General features: G+C 41.4%; 1 protein-coding gene across 15 annotated transcripts in view; it reads left to right on the forward strand.

The window, feature by feature from the left end:
- Nucleotides 1-25,888, forward strand: part of Syne1 (spectrin repeat containing nuclear envelope protein 1) — a 406,378-nt gene that overhangs the window by 333,036 nt on the left and 47,454 nt on the right. For all 15 annotated transcript variants that reach the window (XM_070010443.1, XM_070010444.1, XM_070010431.1 and 12 more), the window contains 7 exons: nucleotides 3,270-3,364; nucleotides 5,292-5,526; nucleotides 8,149-8,343; nucleotides 12,566-12,691; nucleotides 15,500-15,655; nucleotides 21,860-22,018; nucleotides 25,539-25,705. In XM_070010443.1, the coding sequence (XP_069866544.1) occupies nucleotides 3,270-3,364; nucleotides 5,292-5,526; nucleotides 8,149-8,343; nucleotides 12,566-12,691; nucleotides 15,500-15,655; nucleotides 21,860-22,018; nucleotides 25,539-25,705 (1,133 nt within the window). The remainder of the gene's footprint in view (nucleotides 1-3,269; nucleotides 3,365-5,291; nucleotides 5,527-8,148; nucleotides 8,344-12,565; nucleotides 12,692-15,499; nucleotides 15,656-21,859; nucleotides 22,019-25,538; nucleotides 25,706-25,888) is intronic.

Genomic DNA, 25,888 nt, shown 5'->3' on the forward strand with positions numbered 1-25,888 from the left:
GATTGTGAAGCCTTAGTTACAATTGGTCCAGTTCTCTTCTTTGTACTCATTCATACTTATTCATTCATGACTGGCAGCCATCAGTAACACAATGCAATGAGTCGTGCCTGAATTGGGGTTCAAAGCTACTTCCTGGGGAAGGGAAGAAGGAGTGGAGAGAGTTATGTGGTTTAAGGTTAATCACTTTAAAGACTATACTTTGATTAAAAGCAAAGTCTTTGGTACAGGAATATTGTTTGTTCTTTTAAAAAGTAAATATGAATGTTATACCAGAAAATCAAATTATCAAATATCTCTAGGTATACCTCTTGATAAAATTGAATTTTAATGGGAAAGCACCTGTGGAAACCTAGATTCTAATGACCAGGACTTCCAAACAAAAGAAAAGACAGAAAGAGAGAGAGACAGAGAGAGAGAGAGACAGAGACAGAGAGACAGAGAGACAGAGAGAGAATGAAATACATGAACTGGAGATAAAAGACTTATCCAAGAGTAGAGAAAAATATGAACCAGAGCATGACTAATAAATACTGGCTAATCATTTTGCTGCATTTTAAAAAAGGAACTAAAAAATTGTAAGATATCGTTAGATCTAATTGTTCAGAATTGACCAATGAGGGACCATTATGAGGCCCAATTCATGCCCACTGGGATGGTGACGGGAAAGGGCTGTGGAACCGGTGAGGATATAGAGAACCACTGCTGATGGGGATGCAGAATGGAAAAGTCTACTTTGAAAGATACTTTGTCAGTTCCTCAAAGTGCTCAACGCAATCACCAAGAAACCTAGAAGCCCCACCCCTTCCTTTATGTTCATACCTATATAGATATGACTATATATATGTATATATATGGGTACATATATATGAGTGTATACATTTAAATTAATATGTATGTATACATATGTATGAGTATATACATTTAAATTAATATGTATGTGTACATATATATGAGTATATGTTTGTATACATGTGTGTATGAGTGTATATATATATGTGTGTGTGTGTGTGTCTTTATTTATATGTTATTATATCCTCAAGATGAATGAGCACAAGTCCACTCAAAACCTTATTCAAGTGCACTGTTCACATTGTTCATAATGTTATAAATGATAGCAGGCAAACATGGAAGCAATTCAGATGTCCACCAACTGATGAATGGATAAATGATATTTTATGAAGTAGGCATAGTAGTGCATACCTATAAGGCCAGCTCTTGAGTCAGGAGAATAGAGAGCTTGAGGCTAGCCTGGGCTCTACTGTGACACCCTGTCTCCAAACAAAGCAAAAACAAACAAATGCTCCCAATTAATGGAATATAATTCAGCCCTAAAAGGGAATCATACACTTGTACACACTGTAATGTGGCTGAGCCTTGAGAACATGACCCCAAGTAAAAAAGTCCCAAGGGGCTGGGAAGGTGGCTTAGTGGTAGAGCACTTGCCTTGCATGCCTGAGGCCCTGGGTTCGATTCCTCAGCACCATGTAAGCAAAAAGAAAAAAAGCCGGAAGTGGCACTGTGGCTCAAGTGGTAGAGTGCTAGCCTTGAGCTGAAGAGCTGAGGGACAGCGCCCAGGCCCAGAGTTCAGGCCCCACAACTAGACCCCCCCCAAAAAAAAAAAAGTCCCAAGTGATGACATGTCGCATGATTCTACTTAGGTGAAACACCTGGATTCAGCAATCAAGGCATAGAGACACAGAGAGGAGTATTTGCTCAGGTGCTCATTGAGAGGGAATATGGAATGGTTTGTAATGAGTCCAGAGTTTGTTTGGGGCCTGGTGAAAATGTTCCATAATTGAAACGTGATGATGGTTGTACAAGTAGGAAATAGAATTAAGACTATTAAATCCAGCCTTTATTTCTTCATTTATTATCTGGCAGTACTAGGGTTTGAAGTCAGGGTCTCTTGCTTGCTGGACAAATGCTCTACCACTTGAATTACACCTCTAGCCCAAATCAGACATGTGAATTGTGTGGATCGGATGGCAGGTGAGTTATACTGCAGTAAAGCCTTTTGCAGGGTGGCCTGATGCAATTGTCTCTGCTACTCAGATAGGGGAGGCAGGAGGACTTCATGAACCTGGGAGTTCATGGTCAGCCTGCTCAAAGTAAGCGCCCATCCATCTCTAAAGGAAAAAGTCAGAAATAATTTAAGAGACTTTTAAATTTATTTTTAATTTATTATTTTGACTAATTTCTTCACTGTTCGCCATAGGTCTCAGGATCTCATGCTTTAGTAGCAGGAGATTTATTTCTCTTTATTAGAGAAATAATTTTACTAACCTAGTTACATTGAAAAACAGCGTGGACAAAAAAAAATCAGAACACAAATTTGTACATTAACTTACTCATGCCTTGCTTTTGAAAGAAAAGATGGACAGGTAAGCATACTTGGTTCACTTTTAGTCACTTAGTTTTATAAATTCCTAACCAGACTTTCCTTTCAGTCTGGCTCATTTAATACTGTTTTTTATTTATTTATTTTTTTGGGGGTCCAGTCGTGGGGCCTGACCTCTGGGTCTGGACACTGTCCCTCAGCTCTTCAGCTCAAGGCTAGCGCTCTACCACTTGAGCCACAGCGCCACTTCCGGCTTTTTTTTTCTTTTTGCTTATGTGGTGCTGAGGAATCGAACTCAGGGCCTCATGCATGCGAGGCAAGCGCTCTACCACTGAGCCACCTTCCCAGCCCCTAATACTGTTTTTATTATCCTTAAGGAGTTGCACAGAAGAGTTTCAATGCAAGGTGTCAGTTTAGGAGTACGGTGCATCAGGAGGAAGGCTACGCTTCTATCATGACCCTCCATCTCGCCCCACCCCCTCATCCCCTCAAGTTTCCGGGTTCCATTTTCATATATGTACATTAAGTAGAGTGACTGTATTCGCCCACCACCCCCTCCGTTTGCCACCCCCTCTCCCATTGACCTCCTCTTCTCATGACAACACAGGTTTCAACTTGCTGGCATTCATTTTGTTAAACTATGAGTGAGTTGTTTAAAAGAGTTACACCATTGCAAACCTATCTTAACTGATGATTTTTTAAAAACATTATTCCTCCACTGCTAGACTTAACATATATTCCCAGTACTTTTTAATCACCTTGTTAAAATGAGAAAAGTTTTCAGTTAATTAAGGACTTAAATAAGTGTGTGCCCTCTCTCTCTCTCTCTCTTCTCTCTCTCTCTCTCTCTCTCTCTCTCTCTCTCTCTCTCTCTCTCTCTCTCTCTCTCTCTCTCTCTCTCTCTCTTTCTCTCTCTCTCTCTCAATTATAGTTGTTTCAAGCCGAGATGTTCAGTCGTCAGCAGATTCTGCACTCGATCATTGTTGATGGGCAGCGTCTTCTAGAACAAGGTCAAGTTGATGACAGGTAAGTCTTTGATAAATTATTATGAAGAAAGGTTGCAGCAAATTAGTCATTTTCTTTTTAATGTGATTAGAGGGCATCTATCCAATCTTCCTAAGGCAATTGTACTATCATAGAGTCTTAATAATTGGAAGGAAAGGCTTGTCCAAATCTCGGAAATGAGTGAGCATTGAATCTTTGTAGAGAACTGCTATTATATGATATGAAGGACAGAGGGTAATTGGAAATCACCTAGCCAACCTTTGCTAGTCATCGGTAAGAAGTGGAATTAATGAATAGATCCGAATGAATTGTATGCGCGGTTTGTAAACAGATGCTTCTAATATTCTCATGCAATTACAGCAATTGTATCCTCAAAGGAGCATAGACATCACTAGTCCAGGTCGCTGATTTAAACATGAAAGACCTGAGCCCACAAATATGAACAGATTTGACCAAGGTCATGGAACTCAGTGACCACTAAGTCAAGCTTCATGCTCCTGTGTTGGGAGAAGTCAGTTCTGAATTTACACCATCCAGCATCCCTGGACTGGGCTATATCCTCCATGTTTGTAAATGGTTTTCCAACTTAAATCCACTGCATCCAATCTGAGATACTTCTTCCTCTTTACTGTTGTGAACAATTATCTAGCAAACACAGTCTCTCTTCTCTTAGATTTTTCAGCATGCAAAATGGCAGCTTCTTTAATGGTAGTTACATTTCCTAGAAAGGAAATTGTGTTTATCTCATCAGTCTCCATGTTTATCGCTGAAGAATTAACCCCACTTGTTTTATTACACTTGAACACTTTTCCCACGTTTCGGGACAGTAGTTGGGATTATAATTAATATATTTGCAAGATATAGGAAAATAAATCAGTTTTATGGAAAATTTTGCTTTTCATGTTTTGGAAGCAGTTCTAGTTTTAAGTGGATATGTTTTTGGAAGTACATGAAAGATTTTCTTAGTTAAGTTTGGAAAAATACAATGTGATGTCATATTTATTCTATTCTAAGCAAGCCAGACTTAAATGTGAAGTCTACTGAAAATTTAAGGCTCTCAAAAGTAAACAAATTCAAATGCAATTAACTTTTGTTTTAAATGTAATTAACTTTCATCTTTTATTTTACTATCCTTCAGCCAACTCCCTAACACTATCATAAATATCCAAGTCATTTAGTAAAATAAAATTTAGAATTTCTTCACAAGCCAACATCTATTAAATCTTAAACTATTACATTTTGGAAAAAAGCACCAAAGACATGAAAATGGGAGAGTTGGACATGAAGACAAAGAGGTTTTAAAGTTGCACATGAAAAAAGAAAAATCAGTTTAGCGTCTGTTGACAATGGGAAGGTTCCAGATGACAAATGCATTTGTGTTCAAGAAATTAATTTGTGAGGTTTATTTTGTAGAGCTTTGGCCGAAAGAGATCTATTCCCAAGATGGCAGGTAGCTTGCGACAGCTCGATTGCACACAGCAAAGACAAGGGCTCCAAAGAGACCCCAGATGCTTACTTGGAATACAAAGCAATATGCGTGGATCTTCTCATGCTCTAGCTCTTCTCATGTTTCCAATTCTGACATTCCACATTTTTGTAGTTGACAGATGTTCACAACTTCAAAGAAATACCGTGAAGCTCACACATCTAGGTTCCAGGTGATTGCTTTATCCTCCTCCTTTCTCACACTCAACAGGACAGTGACCTTGACCTACATTTGTTTTCACCCATGCTGAGACATGCAGACGTCTCCCATTTGCCAACACCAATAGTCTAATGTTTTAGCTTACTTGCAGTAGACCTAGTGGCAGATCATTAAGTAGTATTTGCAATTTGTTGTCTTCTTTCACATCTCCTGGCTTGCGATGGTAGAGAATGTGCACCTTGGCTAATCAAGAAGCTTGATCCTGGATGATAGTTACTTATTGTGTGATTCTTTCTTCTGCAGGGACGAGTTCAACCGGAAGTTGACGCTCCTCAGTCACCAGTGGCAAGGAGTGATTCGCAGGGCTCAGCAGAGGCGCGGGATCATTGACAGCCAGATTCGCCAGTGGCAACGCTATAGGGAGATGGTGGAGAAGCTCCGGAAATGGCTGGTGGAAGTTTCCTATCTTCCTCTGAGCGGTCTGGGGAGCGTCCCCATACCACTGCAGCAAGTGAGGGCCCTCCATGATGAAGTGCAGGTAAGATGCATGAACACTGTTCCTCAAGTCTTTTCTGCATCTCCACCGCCCGTACCTCTGCTCTGCAGGACTGGAGTCAGTCACCTGGAATTAGGACAAACGTTGTTCTGCATCGTCAAGGGAAATACGCAAAACGGTTGTGTTGCAATTCACTTTCCACGGCTATGGCTTGCAGCTCCATGTGGAAAGCAAGGCAGTGGCCAGGAAGGGAGATTTTGCACTGATTCTATGAATGTGACTTGGAAGCAGTTTACACATTGAGAGTAAGCACTCCAGGAAAGAAAGCAGGGCTAGAGGTACATGAGCTCTTTGTTTTTGTTTTTCCCAGCCACCCTATATTCTCACCAGCCTGGGAATTGGGGTCTTACAGCTCATGAGACACAAACCTCTCTCCTTCCCCAAACGCTCTCATCTTCCCCTAACGCAGCATCCTGTGCATAGGTTTCTTCCTCTTCATTTCCCCTAAGTGAACTCTTCTGCAGAAATGGCTTCCACATGCCACTGCTAGCAGAGATGGGGCAAGTTGGAATCCTCTCGTCACATTCATTCACCTGCTGAGGTTTCTTACCCATGTACCCAACTGCCTGTCACATTTATATCTATGCGCATGGCAGAGGGACTGGACCCTGTGGCTCCACAGAGGCTGTGAGCTCTGGATCAAACATCCCCAGTATCTTGTGTCCTCAGCCTAAGGAAGGGTCCTCTTCGGCTCTCTGGACTATCTGTGTAGGAATTTGGGAGCCATCAAAGAGCTCTTCTCTCCCTTGGCGCCTCTCCCCCTGTCTCAGCTAACACAAGTCTGTAGCCATCACTTTCAAGAGTCTCCCAGGATTTCTCTGCGGGGTAGATAGACACCTTCTAACCTGTCTTAGCGTATCCAGTGCACGTCCTCCTTCCATCCCACTTCCTACCACACTGATAAGTGCGATATTAAAACTTTAATCCAGAAGTGGAGGTGTGGCTCAAGTGGAAGAGTACCAGCCTTGAGCAGAAAAAGACACCAACGAGAGAGAGCACAAGGCCCTGAGTTCAAGCCCTGGTATTGGGGGGAAGAAGATTATTGTGCTGGGTGCTCTCCACACCCATAATCCGAGTTATTCAGAAGCTACTCAGGCCTTCCAGATCTGATGGTCCTGGTTGCAAGGCTAATCTGAGAGAGTCTCATTTCCAATTGGCCAGCAAAAAGCTAGAAGTGGAGGTGGCTCAAGTGGTAGAGCACCAGCCTTGAGTGAAAAAGCCAAGCAAGACTGAAAGGCCCTGAGTTCAAGTACAAACATTATCACCCTTTCCTGCTTCATGTTATTCCTCATGGCATCTGTCATATTTACCATAAGAGCCAAATCCCTAGCTGGAAATGGTAGTGTCTATAATCCCAGCCCTCAGGTGTCTTACCCAACATCTTCCCAAACAGCCTGGGCTCCCATTGCAAGACTGTCTCAAAACCAAACAGAAAGCCGAACAACAAGAAGAACAATAAACAGAACAACAACAAGCAAGAAACCCCAAATTCCTGTGAAAACATGCTGTGCCTCATCTTCTGCCATCTTGAATGTGTCCCTCACTCCAGCCACAGAAGGCCACACTTTGGTTGTGTGTCCTGGGGCTTGTAGGACCTGGGCACTGTCCCTGACCTTCATATTCAAGGCTAGCTGCTCTCTCCCACTTGGAGCTCCAGCTCCATTTCCAACTTTTTGGTAGTTAATTGTAGATAAGAGTCTCATGGAATTTTCTTGCCCAGGCTGGCTTTGAACTGCAATTCTCAGATCTCAGCCTCCTGAGCAGCTGGGATTACAGGTGTGAGCTCACTCATCTCTTCTTAATCGGGTCACACTGTATGTTTTGTAAACTCTCATTCAGCATTTACCACTCTGAAGAAGACACTCAGTGCGCCCACCCCACACTGGGTCCTGTGTCCCTCTGTGTTCCCCAGATGTTGGTCTTTTAGATAACAGATTTCATGTTGTATCATGAGTATATTTAACTGGAGGGCAGAAAAGAAGTCTCTCCCTGAGTTCTCATTCATTTTAGACACTGTTCATTCATATATAATGTAGCAGCTCAGTAAATGAATGCTTGCTGATGAAGCATACATGCTATATATGAGGGTTAATTAAAACTATTTCACTGGGTACCAGTGGCTCATGTCTGTAATCCCAGCTACTCAGGAGGCTGAGATCTGTGGACTGTGGTTCAAAGCCCAGCCTCAGCAAGAAAGTCCATGAGACTTTGATCTCCAATTAACCAGCAAAAAGCCAGAAGTAGAGCTGTGGTTCAATTGGTAGAGTGCTAGCCTTGAGCAAAACAGCTCAGGGGCAACAGTTCAAGGCCCAGGACTGGAATACACACACAAAAAAATCTGATGAGGGTGTAGGTGGAGTTGGAGTTGGGAAAGATGGAGGAGACCGATGGACGGGGTTACATTGCCTAAAACGCATTGTGCTCATAGACCGGAGTTTTTTGAATTGAAACCTTTTTGTACAACTACTCAAAGATAATAAAACAAATAAAAATGTATGGAAATAAAAATAAAGACGGAATAGGGAAGTGGTGGGGAGGAGGTGGTGTGATGATGGTGTGAAGATGGTGTGATGATGGTGTGATGATGGTGTGATGGTCTTTCAGTTCAAGGAGAAGGTGTTCCTGAGGCACCAAGGAAGCTACATCCTGACCGTGGAGGCCGCCAAGCAGCTCCTGCTCTCCGCCGACAGCGCAGCAGAGGCCTCCCTGCAGGCCGAGCTCACTGAAATCCAAGAGAAGTGGAGGTCAGCCAGCATGAGTCTGGACACGCAGAAGAAAAAGCTGGCCTTCTTGTTGAAAGTAAGCGCTGGGAAAGCAGCCCTTGTAATACTTGTGCTGTTTCCTCCCCTTATCTCCCTTCAAAACCAACCTTGCAGGATCATTGAGCAATAAATACCTCACAGGATTGTGATCCTCTGTTTCTTAAGACTGTGTCCTATCTTGCATGAACTGGAAAAGTTTTCCAAGTTTTAGCGCTTTATCTTTCAGGAAAATCCCCGAGCAAAGTAATTTAAACTCTAATAAGGCCATCCAAGCTCTGAGTTCTTCTGATTAATGGCCACTGCTAAGCCTTCAACCATGTGATGACTTTATAAAGCCAGACTGAAATTCAATGAGTAGGTTCCACTCCCTAACTTAAGACTCTAAAATGCTTTTCAAGATTGATATCTTTTATTTTTATAGCAGGAGGAAAAACAGTGCCAAAAAAGATATTCTTCAGTCGTCTTGGTTTATCCAAGCAGGTTCCTGTGTAATAAAATCTCCAGGAGGTATATTAAACCCTGAGTTGGGCATCATTTGAATACTGATCTTTCAGTAAGAAAATCTTAGATTTATCCGTAGGATCAGAGATGGAGCTTGGTGGCAAAATGCTTGCCTGGGTTCATCCTCATCTCCCATAAGAAGCTGCTCATTCTCACTACATTCTTTATATCATAGTATCATTATATCATCATTTGAAAAAGGGCCTGACCGTAAACTCACATAAACCAAAGTGAAGACCATACTAAATCAAGCAACTTGGTTAGCAGAAGCAGAACCTATCTAAATCTCATTTTTTTCTATCTGTACAGCGATAATTCTGTCTCCTCCATTCATGTGGCCATGGTGAAAATATGATGAGATAATGACAGTAAATAATAATAACATGTAGTATAATATAGTAATAAATGTAGTATAATATAGTATACTAATAGTAAAATAATATACTAATAATACAATAATAGTATACTAATAGTATAATAATCTAGTATACTAATAAAATGTAGTACAATAATCATGACAGCAAATAATGTAGCACATACTGAGCACTAAGTAAAAAATGAACACAGATTATAAGGTTTTATATATGTTGGCAATCACCAATACTTTGAGATGATTATCTATTAAATGTGCTTTGTCGTCTAGACAAAGGGAATTAATCAAGTTAATGGAACATATTTGGGCTTTTTGTTGCTTGAAGTATATGCAATCATTCTATGAATTTTATTTAAAATGTATTCCTTTCTGCATAGGAACTAATCAATCAAAAAGGCACTATTATTTGTACATAGCAGATTTATCAGTAATATAACATACCTGATTTCTTTTTTTTTTGTCTTGCTGTGAGGAAGGGATTTAAACATGTTGTGACTCACTCTATAAATGAATATGTTAATCATATACTATTTTTCTTTTGTGTGTGTGTATGATGTGACTTTTGGAGATATTCCCAAGCCATAATCCACTCTGAGGCCTGAGTCACTGCCTTTGCTTGTCTGTCTGCTAGATCATGTATAAAATATCCATTTTAACATATGTTTGCAGACCATGATATGTAGTTCCTTGCTTATAATTCATGTAATGAAAGACTTGGTTATAAATTCACAGTCAAACTCACCCTAGGAAAGAAGAAGTATACTGCTCTTCGACTATATTTTACTCTGAATAAATAGGCTACATCCTGTTTCCTGCAGAAGTATTTATGAACCCAAAGTTTTGTGCGTATGCAGCCTCATTTTGGGGGTATCCTCACCTCATTTTCTCAGTTTTTAGCTTTCAACCTACTATTCTACATGTGTCTGCCAAACATATCATTATTCCTTATCCTGTCTCCTTGTTGATTCACTGACATCTTTTCATGTTGTCATAGAAAGTAAGTAGCTTACCTTGTTTGTGTTCAATCAATAATTGGCCATTGACTTTGTACTGATAGCTGTCAGAAAGTGCTAATTTACCAAGGATGTTGTTCAATTTTAGCAGAAAGAGGATCATTTTAGCCTAAAAAAGGATCCATCCATCATCACTGAGCACTGATGAAGTGATGCTTTTTTTTGTAGTCTGGAAGCACAGATACTGTAAAAGATAGTAGAATTGAAACTAACCAAGGCATGATAGACAAAGACTTTTTTTGGGGGGGGGGGGGCGGGGTCCAGTCGTGGAGCCTGAACTCTGGGCCTGGTTGCTGTCCCTCAGCGCTTCAGCTCAAGGCTAGTGCTCTACCACTTGAGCCACAGCGCCACTTCCGGCTTTTTTCTTTTTGCTTATGTCTGCTTATGTGCTGAGGAATCGAACCCAGGGCCTCAAGCATGCAAGGCAAGCGCTCTACCACTGAGCCACCTTCCCAGCCCCGGTAGACAAAGATTTTGCCTTCTGTTTGTTTGGTCTGTGTTTTCTTTCCTTGGCCTGGGGGACAGGGGCAGGGGGGAGGGGAGAGGGGGGTGCTCGGTTGATTAACTACTTGTAATCAAGAAAAGGGAAATGGGATTACATACTCTAGGAAATTCCATGAAGGGAATTTAAGTAGGAATGAGAGAATCCAGGGCCATTATCAGTGCAGTTAGAAAACAAAAATCGTTTAAATAGGGATACAGGTGGACCCATTGCAACAATGAGATGTACAAATTATTATGTCAAAAAATGAACTTTATAACTTTGGCAGAGAGGGGTGATGCAGGGGAGATGGGAAGGGGAAATAAAGGAGGAGGCAACAATGCTTGATAAGAAATGTACTCATTATCTTGCCCATATAATTGTAACCCCTCTGTATGGTATTTTCACAATATAAAAAAATAAAAAATAATAAAAAAGAAAACAAAGGCCATTTGGAGTAAGGAAAGATGGGTAGACATTCATAGAAGAGGCGGGTGTAGGAACAGTACCTAGGAGTTGCTGTGTTAAAAATATGGGTCAGGAGAGAATGTGGAAGATGCCAGACTAGAGAAGATGGACGATACTGAAGGATATTGTAAAGGAAAATACTTCTTGATTCCCACCATTTTAGCTATTCTGATTCAAGGTGTAGCTGTCATACCAATTGACTTCCTTGGAGCTGAGTAAATTGTTATGTGGGAATGGCCACTGGGGAAGCCAAGACCGAGAACAGACACTATGACAGGATAGACCACATTGGCAATATAGAGACTTACTCAATTGAAAAATCTTTTCTAATTGTATTGATGGCACACATACAAGTTAATCTATAGATAATCAGTTTGTAGAAAAAGTCAATCTCCATGGTGACTCCTTTTGCCTCATTTCTCTTTACTTTTAATTATAAAAGAAATATATATGTGTCATTTAAAAGTCAGGTAATAATTGAGGTATGTGGGAGAAAATATGAAATTCTCCTAGAACACTACCCCAATTCTATTTCCAGATGTACCCATTTTTTCTAGTGTGGTGTATAGCATGTTTTCTTTGTTGTTGTTGATCATGGGCTTGAACTCTGGGCCTGGGCGCTGTCCCTCAGCTTTTCAGCTCAAGGCGAGCGCGCTACCACTTGAGCCACAGTGCTACTTCCAGTTTTAATTGAAGATAAGAGTCTCACCGACTTTCCTGCTCAGGCTGGCTTTGAACCTTGATCTTCAGATCTCAGCCTCCTGAGTAGCTAGGATTACAGGCGTGAGCCACCGGTGCCTGGCTATAGCATGTTTTATGTTGTGAATGCATAGTGAATCTGCAGTATTCAGAGCAGCTGCTCTGTCTACATACCTTGCAGTATCTTCAGAGAACTTGGCATTATGTGGCAAACTTGTTTTGTTCTGCTGGTCTTGGAGCTCAAACTTTTAGGCACTGTTCCTGAGCTCCTTTTGCTCAAGGCTAGCACTCTACCACTTGAACCACAGGGCCACTTTGGCATTTTCTGTGATTAATTGGAGATGAAAGTCTCATGGATTTTCCTGCCTGGGCTATCTTTGAATCATGATCCTTAGATCTCAGCCTCCTGGGTAGCTAGGGTTACAGGCATGAGCCACTGGTGTCCAGCCAAGTCTGTTTCTTTATTGGTCTACTTTTGGCCATACTGGGGTTCAAAGTCAAGGTCTAACACTTGTGATACATATGTTTTTCCACTTAAGACATCCCGCCTTGCAATTCTTCAGTAGCTACAGTTTGCATTATTCATAGTTTTAGAGGAGAAATGAAAAACCAGACCTTTGTGTGCTTATAAAAGCCACACCATTAACAAGTAACTGAATTGGATTTGAATTGGAATCTTATCCTGAAAACTGTACCTATGCACTTTCTTTCTCTTTCTGTCTAGGACTGGGAAAATTGTGAGAAAGGAATAACTGATTCTCTGGAGAAACTCCGATCTTTCAAAAAGAAGCTTTCCCAGCCTCTCCCGGATCACCACGACGAGCTCCACACGGAGCAAATACGGTGCAAGGTAAGTGCTGGATGGAGATGAGCCCGCCATCCACCCTGTGCCCTGTACCATGCGGGGCAGCGCCCGCGGGAGCAGTCCCCACGTAGATGCCTGCGATGACTCCTAGGGGGATCTGAGGCCCTGGGGGACGCCTTTATGGCAAACAGCTCTTGGTTGCAACTTGCCTTGCTGATTTCTTGCAGTGGGTGAAATTATAGACTTGTGTAGAGATAACCCCGAGGAAGCAAAAGAACATTTAAGTGATAGCATTAAAACAAAAATTCAAAAGCCAGACCCAGGGCAATCATGGCAATTCTTCAAAGCCTCCCTATTAGAGCAATCACTCTAGTAGAAGTCAAGTCTACAGAAAGAAGGATTGCACCGAGATGAGCATGGCTCGGAGATGAGCATGCACCCTGCCCTGCCGCCCACCCCGCAGACCCTTTGGCAAAGGAAGCAGGAAAAATAGCTGATCTTAGTCAATGTAAGTAGTCACCCAGTCCTTCAATTACTCAGGGCTGTAACTACTGCAAGATTTGATCAACACTCCAACCCTAGTTGGAAGGAAGTCAGTAGGTAATGCAGACGGCTCCCGCACTATGAGATCATAAGGGCCAGCATGATTTAGTGGCTGTAGGATTTCCTGAGTGCACACCTGTGCAGCCAGGTAGAGATCCTGACCAGCAGTTCTCTGTGGAACAGGGTGCTGATCATATCAAAAGGAATTTCACAGTACTATTAGTCAAATCCTGCATTTCCTTGGGCTCTCCGAGTCATTTGTACATTATTGTTCTGGAGTAGCGCTGCACTGCTTAAAATTTTACCAGAGGTACTTGCGGAACATGACAAAGATAGAATTAGCAATGATAGAAGGGAAAATACTTTACAGCACGGATGTTAAGTGAATGAATTATTGGAGCAAGCATTACACTAAGAAGTATGTGGCGGTAACCTGCTGTGGTAGTGCACACTTGTAATCTCAGCACTCGGGAGACTGAGGTAGAGCAACCATGACTTTAAGGCCATAGTGGAAATCTTTGCCAAAGAAAAGCATGTGAAGCTTACAATTGAAAAGAATTTATTTTAAATCTCTGATCATAAATTTATAAGAAGAATATTAAATAAGGTTTCTTTTTTTGAACTTTTTTTATTGTGAAAATACCATTTCTGATTGCCAAGAATGGACATTTTAAGGATTCTTTGGCCAAGTTAGTGACTATACCAGTGTGATTTCAGTTGGTATAAGGTCATTCTGTTATTTCTCTTTTGGAGATTAAAATATTGAAGTTTCTGGAAGTATAGCTTTACAAACTTAGTAAATATCAGAGTGTCTGAATTTAGAGGCTATTTTTTAAACCAGATTGACATGTAGTAGACAGAATCAGTAATAGTTGGTTTCTGATTATAAATTGTTTGCCCCCCCCTCTCTCTCTCTCTGTTTCTGTCCCTCCCTCCCTCCCTCCCCCCACCTCCTTTGTCTGTCTTTCTTTCTTCTTTCTTTCTTTTTTATTTTTCTTTCTTTCTCTTTCTCTTTCTGTTTCTCTCCCTCCCTCCCTCCCTCCATCCCTCCCTCCCTCCCTCCCTCCCTCCCTCCCTTCCTTCCTTCCTTCCTTCCTTCCTTCTATCTCACTATGTTAGCTCAGGATCATTTTAAATCAAAGTTGTCCAGCCTCAGCCCCCTGAGTTCTGGGATTGCAGAAATGCACCACCATACCAGTGCTAGCATTTCCTTTTTAATCCATAAACTAAATCCGGTATTCAAGTTGATATGAAAAAAACAAAGTCTTCATATTTGTTTGTGTAACAATTGAATAGGGTTAAAAGTATGCAGAGAAACTTCACCCCTTTAACTTGCGTAGACATTTCCATCTTTCAGCCAGGTGCTGTTACTATGGGTCCTGATTTTTTTATTCTCCAAAATATCTGAAAAATATCCTGCTTTTGAGCTGGTAGATTGAAAGGATGTATTTCAGTCTAACTCTCTGCTATTCTTTCCCAAAATACCCTCAGCAGCAAAACAAAGCAATTACCTTGAAAATTCAAGCTAAAACCTTGTTTGCCTAAATTGCCTGCAAAGTTAGCCACAGACAGTACCATTAATTACTTTTGCTTTTGGAAACTTGTTTCCGGTGTGAAGAGACAAAAAGAGAGGGAACACCCCATGTGAAATTCTCTATTCATACTCTTAATGAGCTGGCAGAGAGCAAGAGTTACGCAAATTGCAAGACCAGTCATTCCTCAAAGCATTGCAAAAACTAATGTCAACTCACTCAAATATTATTATAAGGATTTCCCCCTTAAATCATTCCATGAAAAGGACAAGTACATAATCAGCAACTTAAATAAATTCGCTGCTTCAATAGAGGATGTATTCAGTGCGTTATTTAGACTTCAGTAGTAAAGGTACCAGATCTTCTCAGTTGTGACATTGTATGTCTTACAGCACAGAATGTGGCAGTTCCTCATGTAGAAGAGTGAAGGTTCCCTCTGGGCTTTTATCATTTAAAATGTTTCATTGGTGTGATCAGTAGTTTAGGACTAATGGAAGGGTTAGGAAGTTGTGACATCAATTTAAAGAAGATGAATGCATGATGAAACTTCAGTAGTAGAAAAGCCATGAAAAATATATATCCTTGAGATGGTAAACAGATAGGAAGGAGTCTGAAAACACCTGTGTGCTGTGGGACCAGAAGCCCTTGACGGTTTATCAAATCAAGTCGGAAATACATAAGGCAGATCATAAAGAGCAGGAGGGAAAGGCCGTTCCAAAACACTGCAAATCACTGACAGAAAATGATCGCGGTAGTCATGGATTTTGTTTTACTCTAGGAATTAGAAAGTGCTGTGGGGACGTGGACGGAAGACTTGTCGGAGCTGACCCTCCTGAGGGACTCTCTCTCTGCTTACATCAGCGCCGAGGACATCTCCATCCTTAGCGAGCGCATCACGCTTCTGCAGAGGCAGTGGGAGGAGCTGTGCCGCCAGGTAAGACAAGGTCTAGCCTGGAGCAGCTCACCTGGGTGGAGAAAGGGGAAGTGGTGCACACTGGGACCTGCTCTGGAATTCAAACTCATGGATGGACAAAGGTCATTGCTAGACTATTTCAGATGTGGATCACTGTCACTTAACATTATATTTTTGAGGCATCTACACAGATTTCTCTTTCACTGGCTGGTATAATATATTTTATGAAGCCATGTGCTGATAGCTCATGCCTGTAATCATAGCTATGCAGGAAGCTGAGATCTGAGGATTGATTATGCTTTGAAGCCAGGCTAGGCAGGAAAGTCTGTGAAACTCTTATCTCTAATTAACCACCAGAAAACTGGAAGAGGTGCTGTGGCTCAAGTGGTAGAGTGCTAGCCTTGAGCAAAATAGCTCAGGACAGTACCCAGGCTCTAAGTTCAAGCTCCACAACAAACCAAAAATAGATATACAGAGAGAGATAGGACAGATAGATAGATAGATAGATAGATAGATAGATAGATAGATAGATAGATAGATAGATAGACAGACAGACGGGCAGGCAGGCAGGCAGACAGACAGACAGACAGATTTAACTTGGTAGATACTGGTGATGTCTTATGTACTTTAAACATGGAGGGAAGGCTGGGTATGTTGGAACATGCCTATAATCCTAGCTACTCAAGATGGACACTAGGAGGATCATGATTTGAAGTCCGCCTAGACAAGAAGTTAATAAGAACCTATCTCATCAAACAAGCTGGGTTTGATGGTTTGTGGTATCAGCTACATGGGAAACACAGGGAGGAGGATCACAGTTTGAAACCACATGTGGACAAAACTGAGAATAATTAATAAGAGTTAATATAAGTAATATAGAAAATAATGAAAGCAAAAAGGAGCTGAGGTTGTGGCTCAAGCTATACAGGGCCTGCTTAGCAAACACTAGGCCCCAAGTTTAAACTCCAGTGCTACCCAAAAAGAGTAGGGGAGGAGGGGACATGGGAGATGACTTTATCAACATGTTAGTGATTTGAGCTATGAATGCAGCTACTTCCATATGGCTCCCTGGTCTCAATGAGCAAAAGGAGAGACCTACATGAACTTATTCATACGGGTGGTTACATTTCTCATCACACAGTATTATTTCAAAATTCATTGGTCCAAAAAGAATACTACAAAACCAAGATCCTATCATGTTTTCAACATACATAGCTTACATTTTACAAAGGGAAGGTATTTGGTGGTGATAAATAATGGGCAGTTATCACAGCATTATTTATTTTCCTTTGTGCACCTCTCATTTTTTTTTTGTCGGTCGTGGGGCTTGAACTCTGGGTGTGTCACTTACTTTTGAAAAAAAGTCTAACACTCCTTACTGTCCTATTTTTTAATATACTAGATGAAATAAATTAGGACAGACTTAATTTTCTAGTTAACTGATGCCTACAAACACCTCAGAAACTTGGTACTTCAGGGGTAGAATTTGGCATGTCTCCTGAGCATCTGAAACAAACGCCCCTCCTTAAATCCTTGTGTGGCTCCTCCAACCCTGATTTCCTTCACTTCTAACCTGATGTCTTTCCCATCCCGTGCCACAATACCTGTGACATCATCACCATCAATAGGCTCCACCCCCTGTACTTTCTCAGTCTATACCATCATGTGACGTATACTCTTATTGTAACATTTGGGATCTAGGTCTAAGACTCTGAGGCTTTTAGATGCCAAGACCATTTCTTTGACTAGCCAGTGCCTGGAGCACCTAAGTGTTTGTTATGCATCACTAATAATGAAAGCAAAGCCTTGGGTTTGCATTTTTTGGGGGGATGGTCTGGTCGTGGGCCTGAACTCTGGGCCTGGACGCTGTCCCTCAGCTCTTCAGCTCAAGGCTAGTGCTCTACCACTTGAGCCATAGTGCTATTTCTGGCTTTTTTCTTTTTGCTTATGTGGTGCTGAGGAATCGAACCCAGGGCCTCAAGCATGCAAGGCAAGCGCTGTACCACTGAGCCACCTTCCCAGCCCTGGGTTTGCATCTTAATACTTACCTTCCTCTAGGGAGAAAGTAGTGACAACATTTTCGTATTTGAGGTAAAGAGGGTTTGGTTGTAGAGCACCTTTTGACTGGGGAAACTTGTGTAATAATGCCATGGAAGTAGCATGGTTGCTAATTGATAAGCATTCATACATTAGGAAATTATCCACTCAACAAGAGTCTGAAAAGACATTTCAAAAGTTGTTGTTGATCATCTGAAACCATGGAGAAAAGGAAGCTGATGGAATGAATCTATAGCATTTCTAGAAAGATTCTATATCAGTCTAAAAACCTGAGGCCTCAGGCATTCATATCTCATATTATTTTAGTCTCCATTGAATTATCTGAACTGTGAGGCTTTAGCCCTGAGTTTTGTCTGGCAGCACAATGTAACGTTCTTGGGAAAAGAGAGTAAGCTCTAGCTCTTGAATTAGTTGTTTCCGGTGACCGTCTACAAGTATGAAACCACAACAGGAAATAAGCCTGCTCTCATCAGAAAAGTACAAAACTTTGCTTAGGCCTCTCTGCTAAGCGGCAAGTGATCTGTTCTGTTCCTTCCAAAGCAATTCAGAAGTGAGGAGTAGCTGGGACTCCAGGCAAGCATGAGGAATGTGTTCTGTAAGTAAACATGGAAGAGCAGAATAGATGCATCAAAGAATTCCATTGTTGAAGTCAACAGGATTTGCTTAAGGGGTGTGTCATGCCTCTGGACAGCCGTGGACTGTACTTAATCTTCTTACTGTTTTTGTGGTTAGAACAGTGTGCGATTCTAGTTAAACTATAAATATGTAACTTCATTGTAACTGCCTGTTGTTCTGTTTCAAAGTGTCATGCTAAAACTGTTTGCCGCAGGAAAGGATGTACTTCCTGCTCGGCTGTCTCTGTGGAGTCAGTGCAGCGTCCTGTGCTGGTAGGAAAATGCAAATATGTGTTGAGCTGGCAGTCAATGGAGGATTTTGATGGAACCCCAAGAAATAGATGATGATAGTCACAGATATCTAGCTTCAATATTAGATTTATAAACAAAAGAATGTTACCCTCCATATGAATTTCCACCCTTACAAAGCTTTGGGCTTTGGTTGATACCCATTGCTGATCATTTTCCTGCTTCTCCTTAAAGTTAGCGTGCTCTGCAATGTGTTCGGGTACATGATAAATAAACGTGCCTCCTGGAGGTGCTGAACATGGGAGGGCCAAAGAGAAAACGAGGAAAAGCTCAGGAGATGTCATAGCGTCGTGTCTAACAGGAGCAGCTGTGAACAGCACAGCGGCAGCCAGCTCTGCCTGCAGAACACACCAATTCCTTTCTTAAATGACATCCCCATGTGTTCGTGCTGTCTGCTGTGGCCTGGTATGTAAGACTGGTGCTTGACATGTGCACCATACACAGATGCTGTTTACTACACACAGGACGTGCTCATGTGGAGACTTTTGTGGGGTTGAGTGGAGGGCAGAGGGCAGATGAAGTGGCAAGTTCAGGGAATAAGGATTGGAGAAGATTGCCTTGCTCCTCTCGTCACCGAATGATGAAAATGAGCTTTGGGTCAGCTGCTGGGCATCTGGAATCTTCACATCCTGTTGCATCCTGCATCACAGCCTTCACGCTTCTTGACCCCATCTCTACCTAAGCACCAACAGTGGGCTTGCATTTGTTCGGTGGACACTCTCCTTGTCCCTGGAGGGAGGATAGTCATTCTCATGCTTACCACCTCTCTAAGTAACAGGCAGCAGCATTTCTGTGGATGTTGGTGAGAGGAACCCTCCCATTTCCCCCGAGGTCATGGCTAATATTTGGGGAAGCTACTAAGAGGAAGGCACATTCACCCAAAGTCTGAAGGGCACTTCTGACTTTCTTAGAAAGGACTTTTGACCTTTCTTAGAGATCAGTTATGTGTGGCAACAGTATACTGATGGCTGAGAGGATCATTGTGGCAGAACTTTAACTACCACCATGCTAGAGAAAGGGAAGATCATAGCCACCAGAAAATTCAGCCTCAGTATTCCCAAGGCACTCTGATCACGGAGTTTAAGAAGACAGGGGTGTGGAATGACTGCTCTCAGTACTATGCTAGGTAGAGCTTAGAAAAGATGACATTTGACTACAAAACGATGAGCAGGGGCTGAGGTGGTACTGGGGCTGAACTCAGGGCTGCACGCTTGCAGTGGAGCTGCCAACTCTCCAGCCCACACAAACCTTTTAACTCGTGTTAGCCATCTTTGCTGCAAGTGTGCTTGCTGAGCTTTTGCTGTTCTGTGTTTTTCTGACTCAAACAACACTAAATGATAAAAGAAATTATATTGAGAAAGTACTTTTTTTTCCATCTGGAGTTTAGTTTTTATTTATTTTTTTCCTCTTTTTTATTGTGAAAATACTGTACAGAGGGGTTACAATTACATGGGCAAGATAATGAGTACATTTCTTATCAAGCATTGTAGCCTCCTCCTTTGTTTCCCCTTCCCATCCCTTCCCATCCTACCCCCGCCCCACCCACTCAATCCTTCTCCCCGCCCCCCACCCCCCCCCACACCAAAGTTGTAAAGTTCGTTTTCAACATAACGACTTGTACATCTAAAGAGAAAGTACTTGATGGATTTATCGGTGATACCTAATCCAGAGATGTATTTACTTTAAAAGATCATTGTTAAGTCAAAGAAGTGACTTTCTAATGGCAGAATTTCAATAAGTATGGTAGACTGATTGTGGCACTCATGGTCTAAACAGTTCATAGGCCTCAAGTTAGCCCAGGGAAGGTAGCTTGGCACAGGGCCTCATTCCCAATGCACTTGAGGAAATAAAGAGATTTGGGGTTCAGTGAATCTTAAATTTTATCTGCATAATTGTTACAGGGACAATCCTAGGTGACACTCACAATCAGGACACACATACAACACCTGAGAAATATTTTCATTTTCATCTTAACAAAGGAGATTCATTTCAATTGTGTGAAAAGTAAATGGAGAGATGGATAAAAGAATTATACATTAAAGCAAAATGTTTTAACAACTTTAGATAGGTGATTATATATCACGGGTGATTAGAATACAATTAGAATACAATTCCATTTTTATTTGTTTGAAATTTGCCAAAGTGAAGTATTGAGAAGCAAAAGAAAGTGAACAAGAAAGGGTTTTGTCCTGTGAATTGATAACAAGGTAGCTGGCATTGTTACTGTGTTCTGTGGAAGAATTTTCTAAGTTTTTCTTTTCACCACTCAAATTGTATTTTGTTTTGCTAATGTGTGCCTCAACTCATCTAAGAAACAGTCTTTAGAAACTGAGCAACAAGAAACAAGAACAATTATGAAGTGAGAGATTTGTAGAATTATAAAATCAAAAACCAAGGAATGGATTCAGAAATCTTAGAACTCTGTAATAAAGAGTCATTTCAGTTAAAAAGTGAGCAAACTGATTGGTTAAGTATTATCCAGGAAGATATTCAAAGGGCTTATGAAAAACCCTCAACTCTGCTACCCATTAACCATTAGGAAAGATACCAAAGAATTGGAAGTAGAGGTGAAGTTCAAATGGTAGAGCATCATCCTTGAGTAACAAAGCCAAGTTAGAGTGAGAGATTGTGAATTTAAACTCTAGCACTGGCACACACACACACACACACACACACACACACACACACACACACACACACCACACCACACACACACCACACAGAATAGATTAGAGCTAAGAGGTGTGGGGGAGGAAGAGGAGAGTAATTGCTGATGGCTACTGGAAGGAGAGGAGGAGAGTGAAAATGTTCTAAAATTAATTCTAGCAATGATTTCACATGCTGTGAGTATAAAAACGTATAATTTAAGCACATGAATGATACATTAATTATATCTCAGTGAAGGTAAGTTTCTTTTCCCTTCGTTATCCATTCTTTCCTTTCTCTTCCTTCTTGTTAGTGTATTCTGTTTTAGGGGTATGTTCTCTGATCTTGTGTGACTACGAAGCTGAGCCAGTTGCTATATGAAGTCATTTAGTACGTTGATGCATCTGTGAGCTCTGAGGAAAAGAAGTGTCCATTGTGGATGGCAATCTATGGCACTTGCAATCCATGGCGGATCCCACATTGAGGAACCGGTAGCTTGAAGGGGTCCACAGCTGGTGCCCACCAGAGTCACTCGCTGTTCTGTCTCTGACGCCTCGCTCATTAACCCTTTCGTGCCCTCCCCTCTTCCACTCTCCAGGCTTCCTTAAGGCGGCAGCAAGTAAGTGAACGACTGAACGAATGGGCAATCTTCAGTGAAAAGAACAAGGAACTGTGCGAGTGGCTGACTCAGATGGAAAGCAAAGTCTCGCAGAATGGAGACATTCTCATCGAGGAGATGATAGAGAAGCTCAGGAAGGTAGGGGCGCATGGCAGCTCATGTTTCGCTCTTCCTCATGCATAGGCCTTCTTCCACCCAGGATGGAATAAGGGCTTGACATTTACTGTATTACAGGGGCACTGTATGTTAGACAATTTATCTCTGTGGTGTAAATTAGACTCACATAGAAAAGGCTTACTTTACGTGCAAAATCTAGAGAACATTTGTAGTTTGTGAAAAAAATAGTTTCGGTGTCATTTATGGGGCCTACTTTTTCTACCATTGTTGTTTCTGTTTGTTTGTTTCCGGTTTTAATGAGATAAAAATCACCAGAGAGAACCTAAAAAGAAAAAATGTTATCTCTAGGTATCTATGTTTCTAGACATCTATAGATACCTTCTGTCTGGGTATCTATCTAGATGTATCTAGATTTGTATCCAGAATACTTTGTAATATCTTCATAGGACCAGTCAAACTGACTACCACTTAAAACCAGTGGCTCAGGTCTACCACCCTAGCTACTTGGGAGGCTGAGGTTAGGAGGATCACAGTTTGAGGCCAGCCCGGGCACACCCCTCCCCCACAAAATAAGTTAATGAAGACTTGGATGTAATGGCACATACCTATTACCATAGCTACAGGAGGAGCCTAACACAGGTGGGATCAGTTATGCTCCCAGGCAGGAAGCGAGAACTTACTTCAAAAATAACTAGCAGCCTGGTGCCAGGGATGCACACTTATCATCCTTGCTACTCTGGAGGCTGGATGAAGTCTAGAGAGCAAGGTTCAAAGTCACCCTAGGGAAGACCAATCCAGGGGAGTTTTAGCCTCGATTAATCAGCAAAAAAGCTGGAACTGGAAACATGGCTCAAGTGGTAGAGTGCCAGCTATGGGGAAAGCCCAAAGCCCTGAGTTCAAAATCCCCAGTATTAACACAAAAATAGTGTAAAATTTAATAAAATAAATAATAATTAGACCAAAATCAGGGCTGGCGAAGTAACAGTGTGAGAGCCCCAACCTAGCAAACACGGGGATTCAGACTCTAAAACCCCAATACTGATGCCAAAAAAACGGATGATTTCAGTATTGTTCCTGCATTATTTTTGAACAAACAATCATTTCAGAGCAGGGCCTGATTTTATATCAGAACTCAGTCTATAATTCCTCTTCTGGAGGAAGTAGGATTTCATTCATTCTGACAAGAAATACCAAGGCTCATCGGGAAAACTCACCTTTATCGATTCACACACAGAAAAATATAGGCTCCAGAGGTATTATATAACATTAATAATTCTGTCTGCTGTGTATGTAGTGCTGCAAATTCTTTGAAGAATGATGTGTTCATTTGACGTGAAAAATCTTTTACCATCTGAGCTAAAATAGTAAAGATATCATTTTAGCATTAGCTAACAGAGTACTTTGCTAGTTACTGGGTATCAAAGAATGTTCTACAAGACAAGATTAATGTACTAGCTGTCTTATCCAACTGTGCCTAAGTGTGTTTACATTGTCTTGTTTAAGTGTGTCTATCTTGTCATTGTTTCTCATGAAATTCAATTAGGGAGTGTAGGAAAGAAAACCTCTCTTAAACAAAATGCAACCATAACTTAAACTTTAGGAAAAATTTCAGCTTTCCACTTAGGTAATTTTGGTAAGAAATACTCTTTGAAATATTAACCCTACTAATTTATATATAAAGTAGTTCCTGAAACTGAAAAGCCTGTTCTGAGCTTTCTCCTTTATGGTGTCTCTTTAGTAAAGGAAAAGACTTGCTAAGGAAAAGCTCCAACATTTTGACAACAGTGGAAAACATTGCTAGATAAATGGCAGCCAAGGATCTTAGTGACTCCCGACACTGACAAAGTTCCATTTAAAAGATAACCCAAGAGGCTTGTTTCACTCTAAATGCTTTTTAAGACTTGGAATAATGCCTTTGAAATAAACATTTCTCAGTAAAATCATCTCAGATGTGTGATGCAACATGAAAAACTACTAATAAATGCACCCAGTGCTTTAGTCTCTGAAGCCCATAAAAAGGCGGGTAGGTGGTGCTGTTCAGCAGAGAGACAGTGTTCAAAATTTACCTGGATCGAGTTTCCTTGGCCTCCCTTTGGCTTAGGTTAAAGACTTGGAGTCTAGCCCTTTTATGACACTAATTTTAGAGCGCGGAAGGTAAAAATACGCATACTCCTGCAAGCTTCTTGTCATTTATTAGTTTTCTGAGATGATAGTGCTGTAAGACAGAAACCTCAACCAGAAATGAACAATTAAGCATAAAACCTGGGTCCTGTCTCTCACTGTGCAGTAAGAAGGATCGCCCTTCCATTTGGTCCATGCCTAGCTGTTCTCTATAACCAAAACAGAATATAGAAAGAGCTAGTAAGGAAACTGGGTTGCTGTGCCCAAGAAGGCCTAAGGCCTGCTAATTTGATAAAAGGACTACTATTTTGACATTAACTTATGTGTTGTCAAATATTGGCACTGTGAAGGGATTCTTTCTTTAAAATAAAGAAACTAACTGTGAGCTGGTGGCTCATGCCTATCATCCTAGCCACTCAAGAGGATGAGATCTGAGGCTTATGGTTCAAAGCCAGCCCGAGCAGGAAAGGTGGTGAGACTCTTCTATTTACTACCAGAAAACTAAAAATAGAACTGTGGCTCTAAGAAATAGATGCTAGCTAGCATTGAGCCAAAGAGCTGAGGGACAGTGACCAGGCCCTGAGTTCAAGCCCTACAAAAACAAAAACACAAACAACGCCAACTTTTCTGCACAGATAATGTAATTGATATACATGTACATGTGTGAATTGCAATGATATGATCTGTATGTGTGCCTTATAACCTGTCTACATCAGGTAATGATTAGAACAACTGGGCAGTGTTAGACCCTTTGTACTTACATCGTAAATATTTTTTTATTGTTCTCTTCATGTTTTGCTTAGTTTTGGTTTTGTGATGCTGAGGATCAAATGCAGGACCTTGCTTATCCTAGGCCAGCATTCTACCACTGAGCCATACTATTTGGCTACAAGGATTATTGTCTCTTTTTTTTTGTCAGGTGCAAGTCTTGAACTCAGGGCTTAGGTGCTGTTCCTGAGCCTCTTTGTGCTCAAGGCTAGTGCTCTACCACTTGAGCCACAACACTACTTCTGGTTTTTGAGAGGTAACCTAGAGATAAGAGTCTCACGGGGACGTTTCTGTGTGGCCCAGCTTCAAACTGTGATCCTCAGATCTCAGCCTCCTAAGTAGCTAGAATTACAGGCTTGAGCCACCAGCACCCAGCCGTTTGTCTTTTTTTTTTTAACTGCTTATTTTAAGTAAATGGAAAGCACAATCCCTTCAAGAAGATCTGTAAAAAGCCTAATTCGACTCTGCATACATACCACAAGTAATCGCTCCTGCTCATTCTTGTGCACATGGACCAATGCTTACATGGTGTTCCTTGGGCCTAAACTACTTCCAAGCAGTAGAAAACTGTAATTACCGTGTTTCTAGAGGAGCTGGATGAATACATTAAGAATATGTTTTCTGACCTCTGTGATTGCTATTTATTATGCAGGATTATCAAGAGGAAATTGCTGTTGCCCAAGAGAACAAAATACAGCTCCAGCAAATGGGAGAACGGCTGGCGAAAGCCAGCCATGAAAGCAAAGCCTCAGAGATTGAATACAAGCTTGGAAAGGTCAACGACCGGTGGCAGCATCTCCTGGATCTCATCGCAGCCAGGTAAAAGGCACTGACTCACCAGGACACGGGTGTGCAGAATTTCAAAGCCTTTCCAGTCCCTCTTCCTGGAAGTGACAAGGTAATCCAGCAAATCACTGTCTCTTCCTGGATTACCCCACCATTCTGGGGAAGTGTTCATGCTGTTCTCACAAATGGCACCTGCATGTAATTGAAAGTTCTCCT

This window comes from Dipodomys merriami, unplaced genomic scaffold, assembly GCF_024711535.1.
Source record: "Dipodomys merriami isolate MVZ:Mamm:240054 unplaced genomic scaffold, mDipMer1.0.p SCAF_8, whole genome shotgun sequence".
In the NCBI taxonomy this organism is placed as follows: Eukaryota; Metazoa; Chordata; class Mammalia; order Rodentia; family Heteromyidae; genus Dipodomys; species Dipodomys merriami.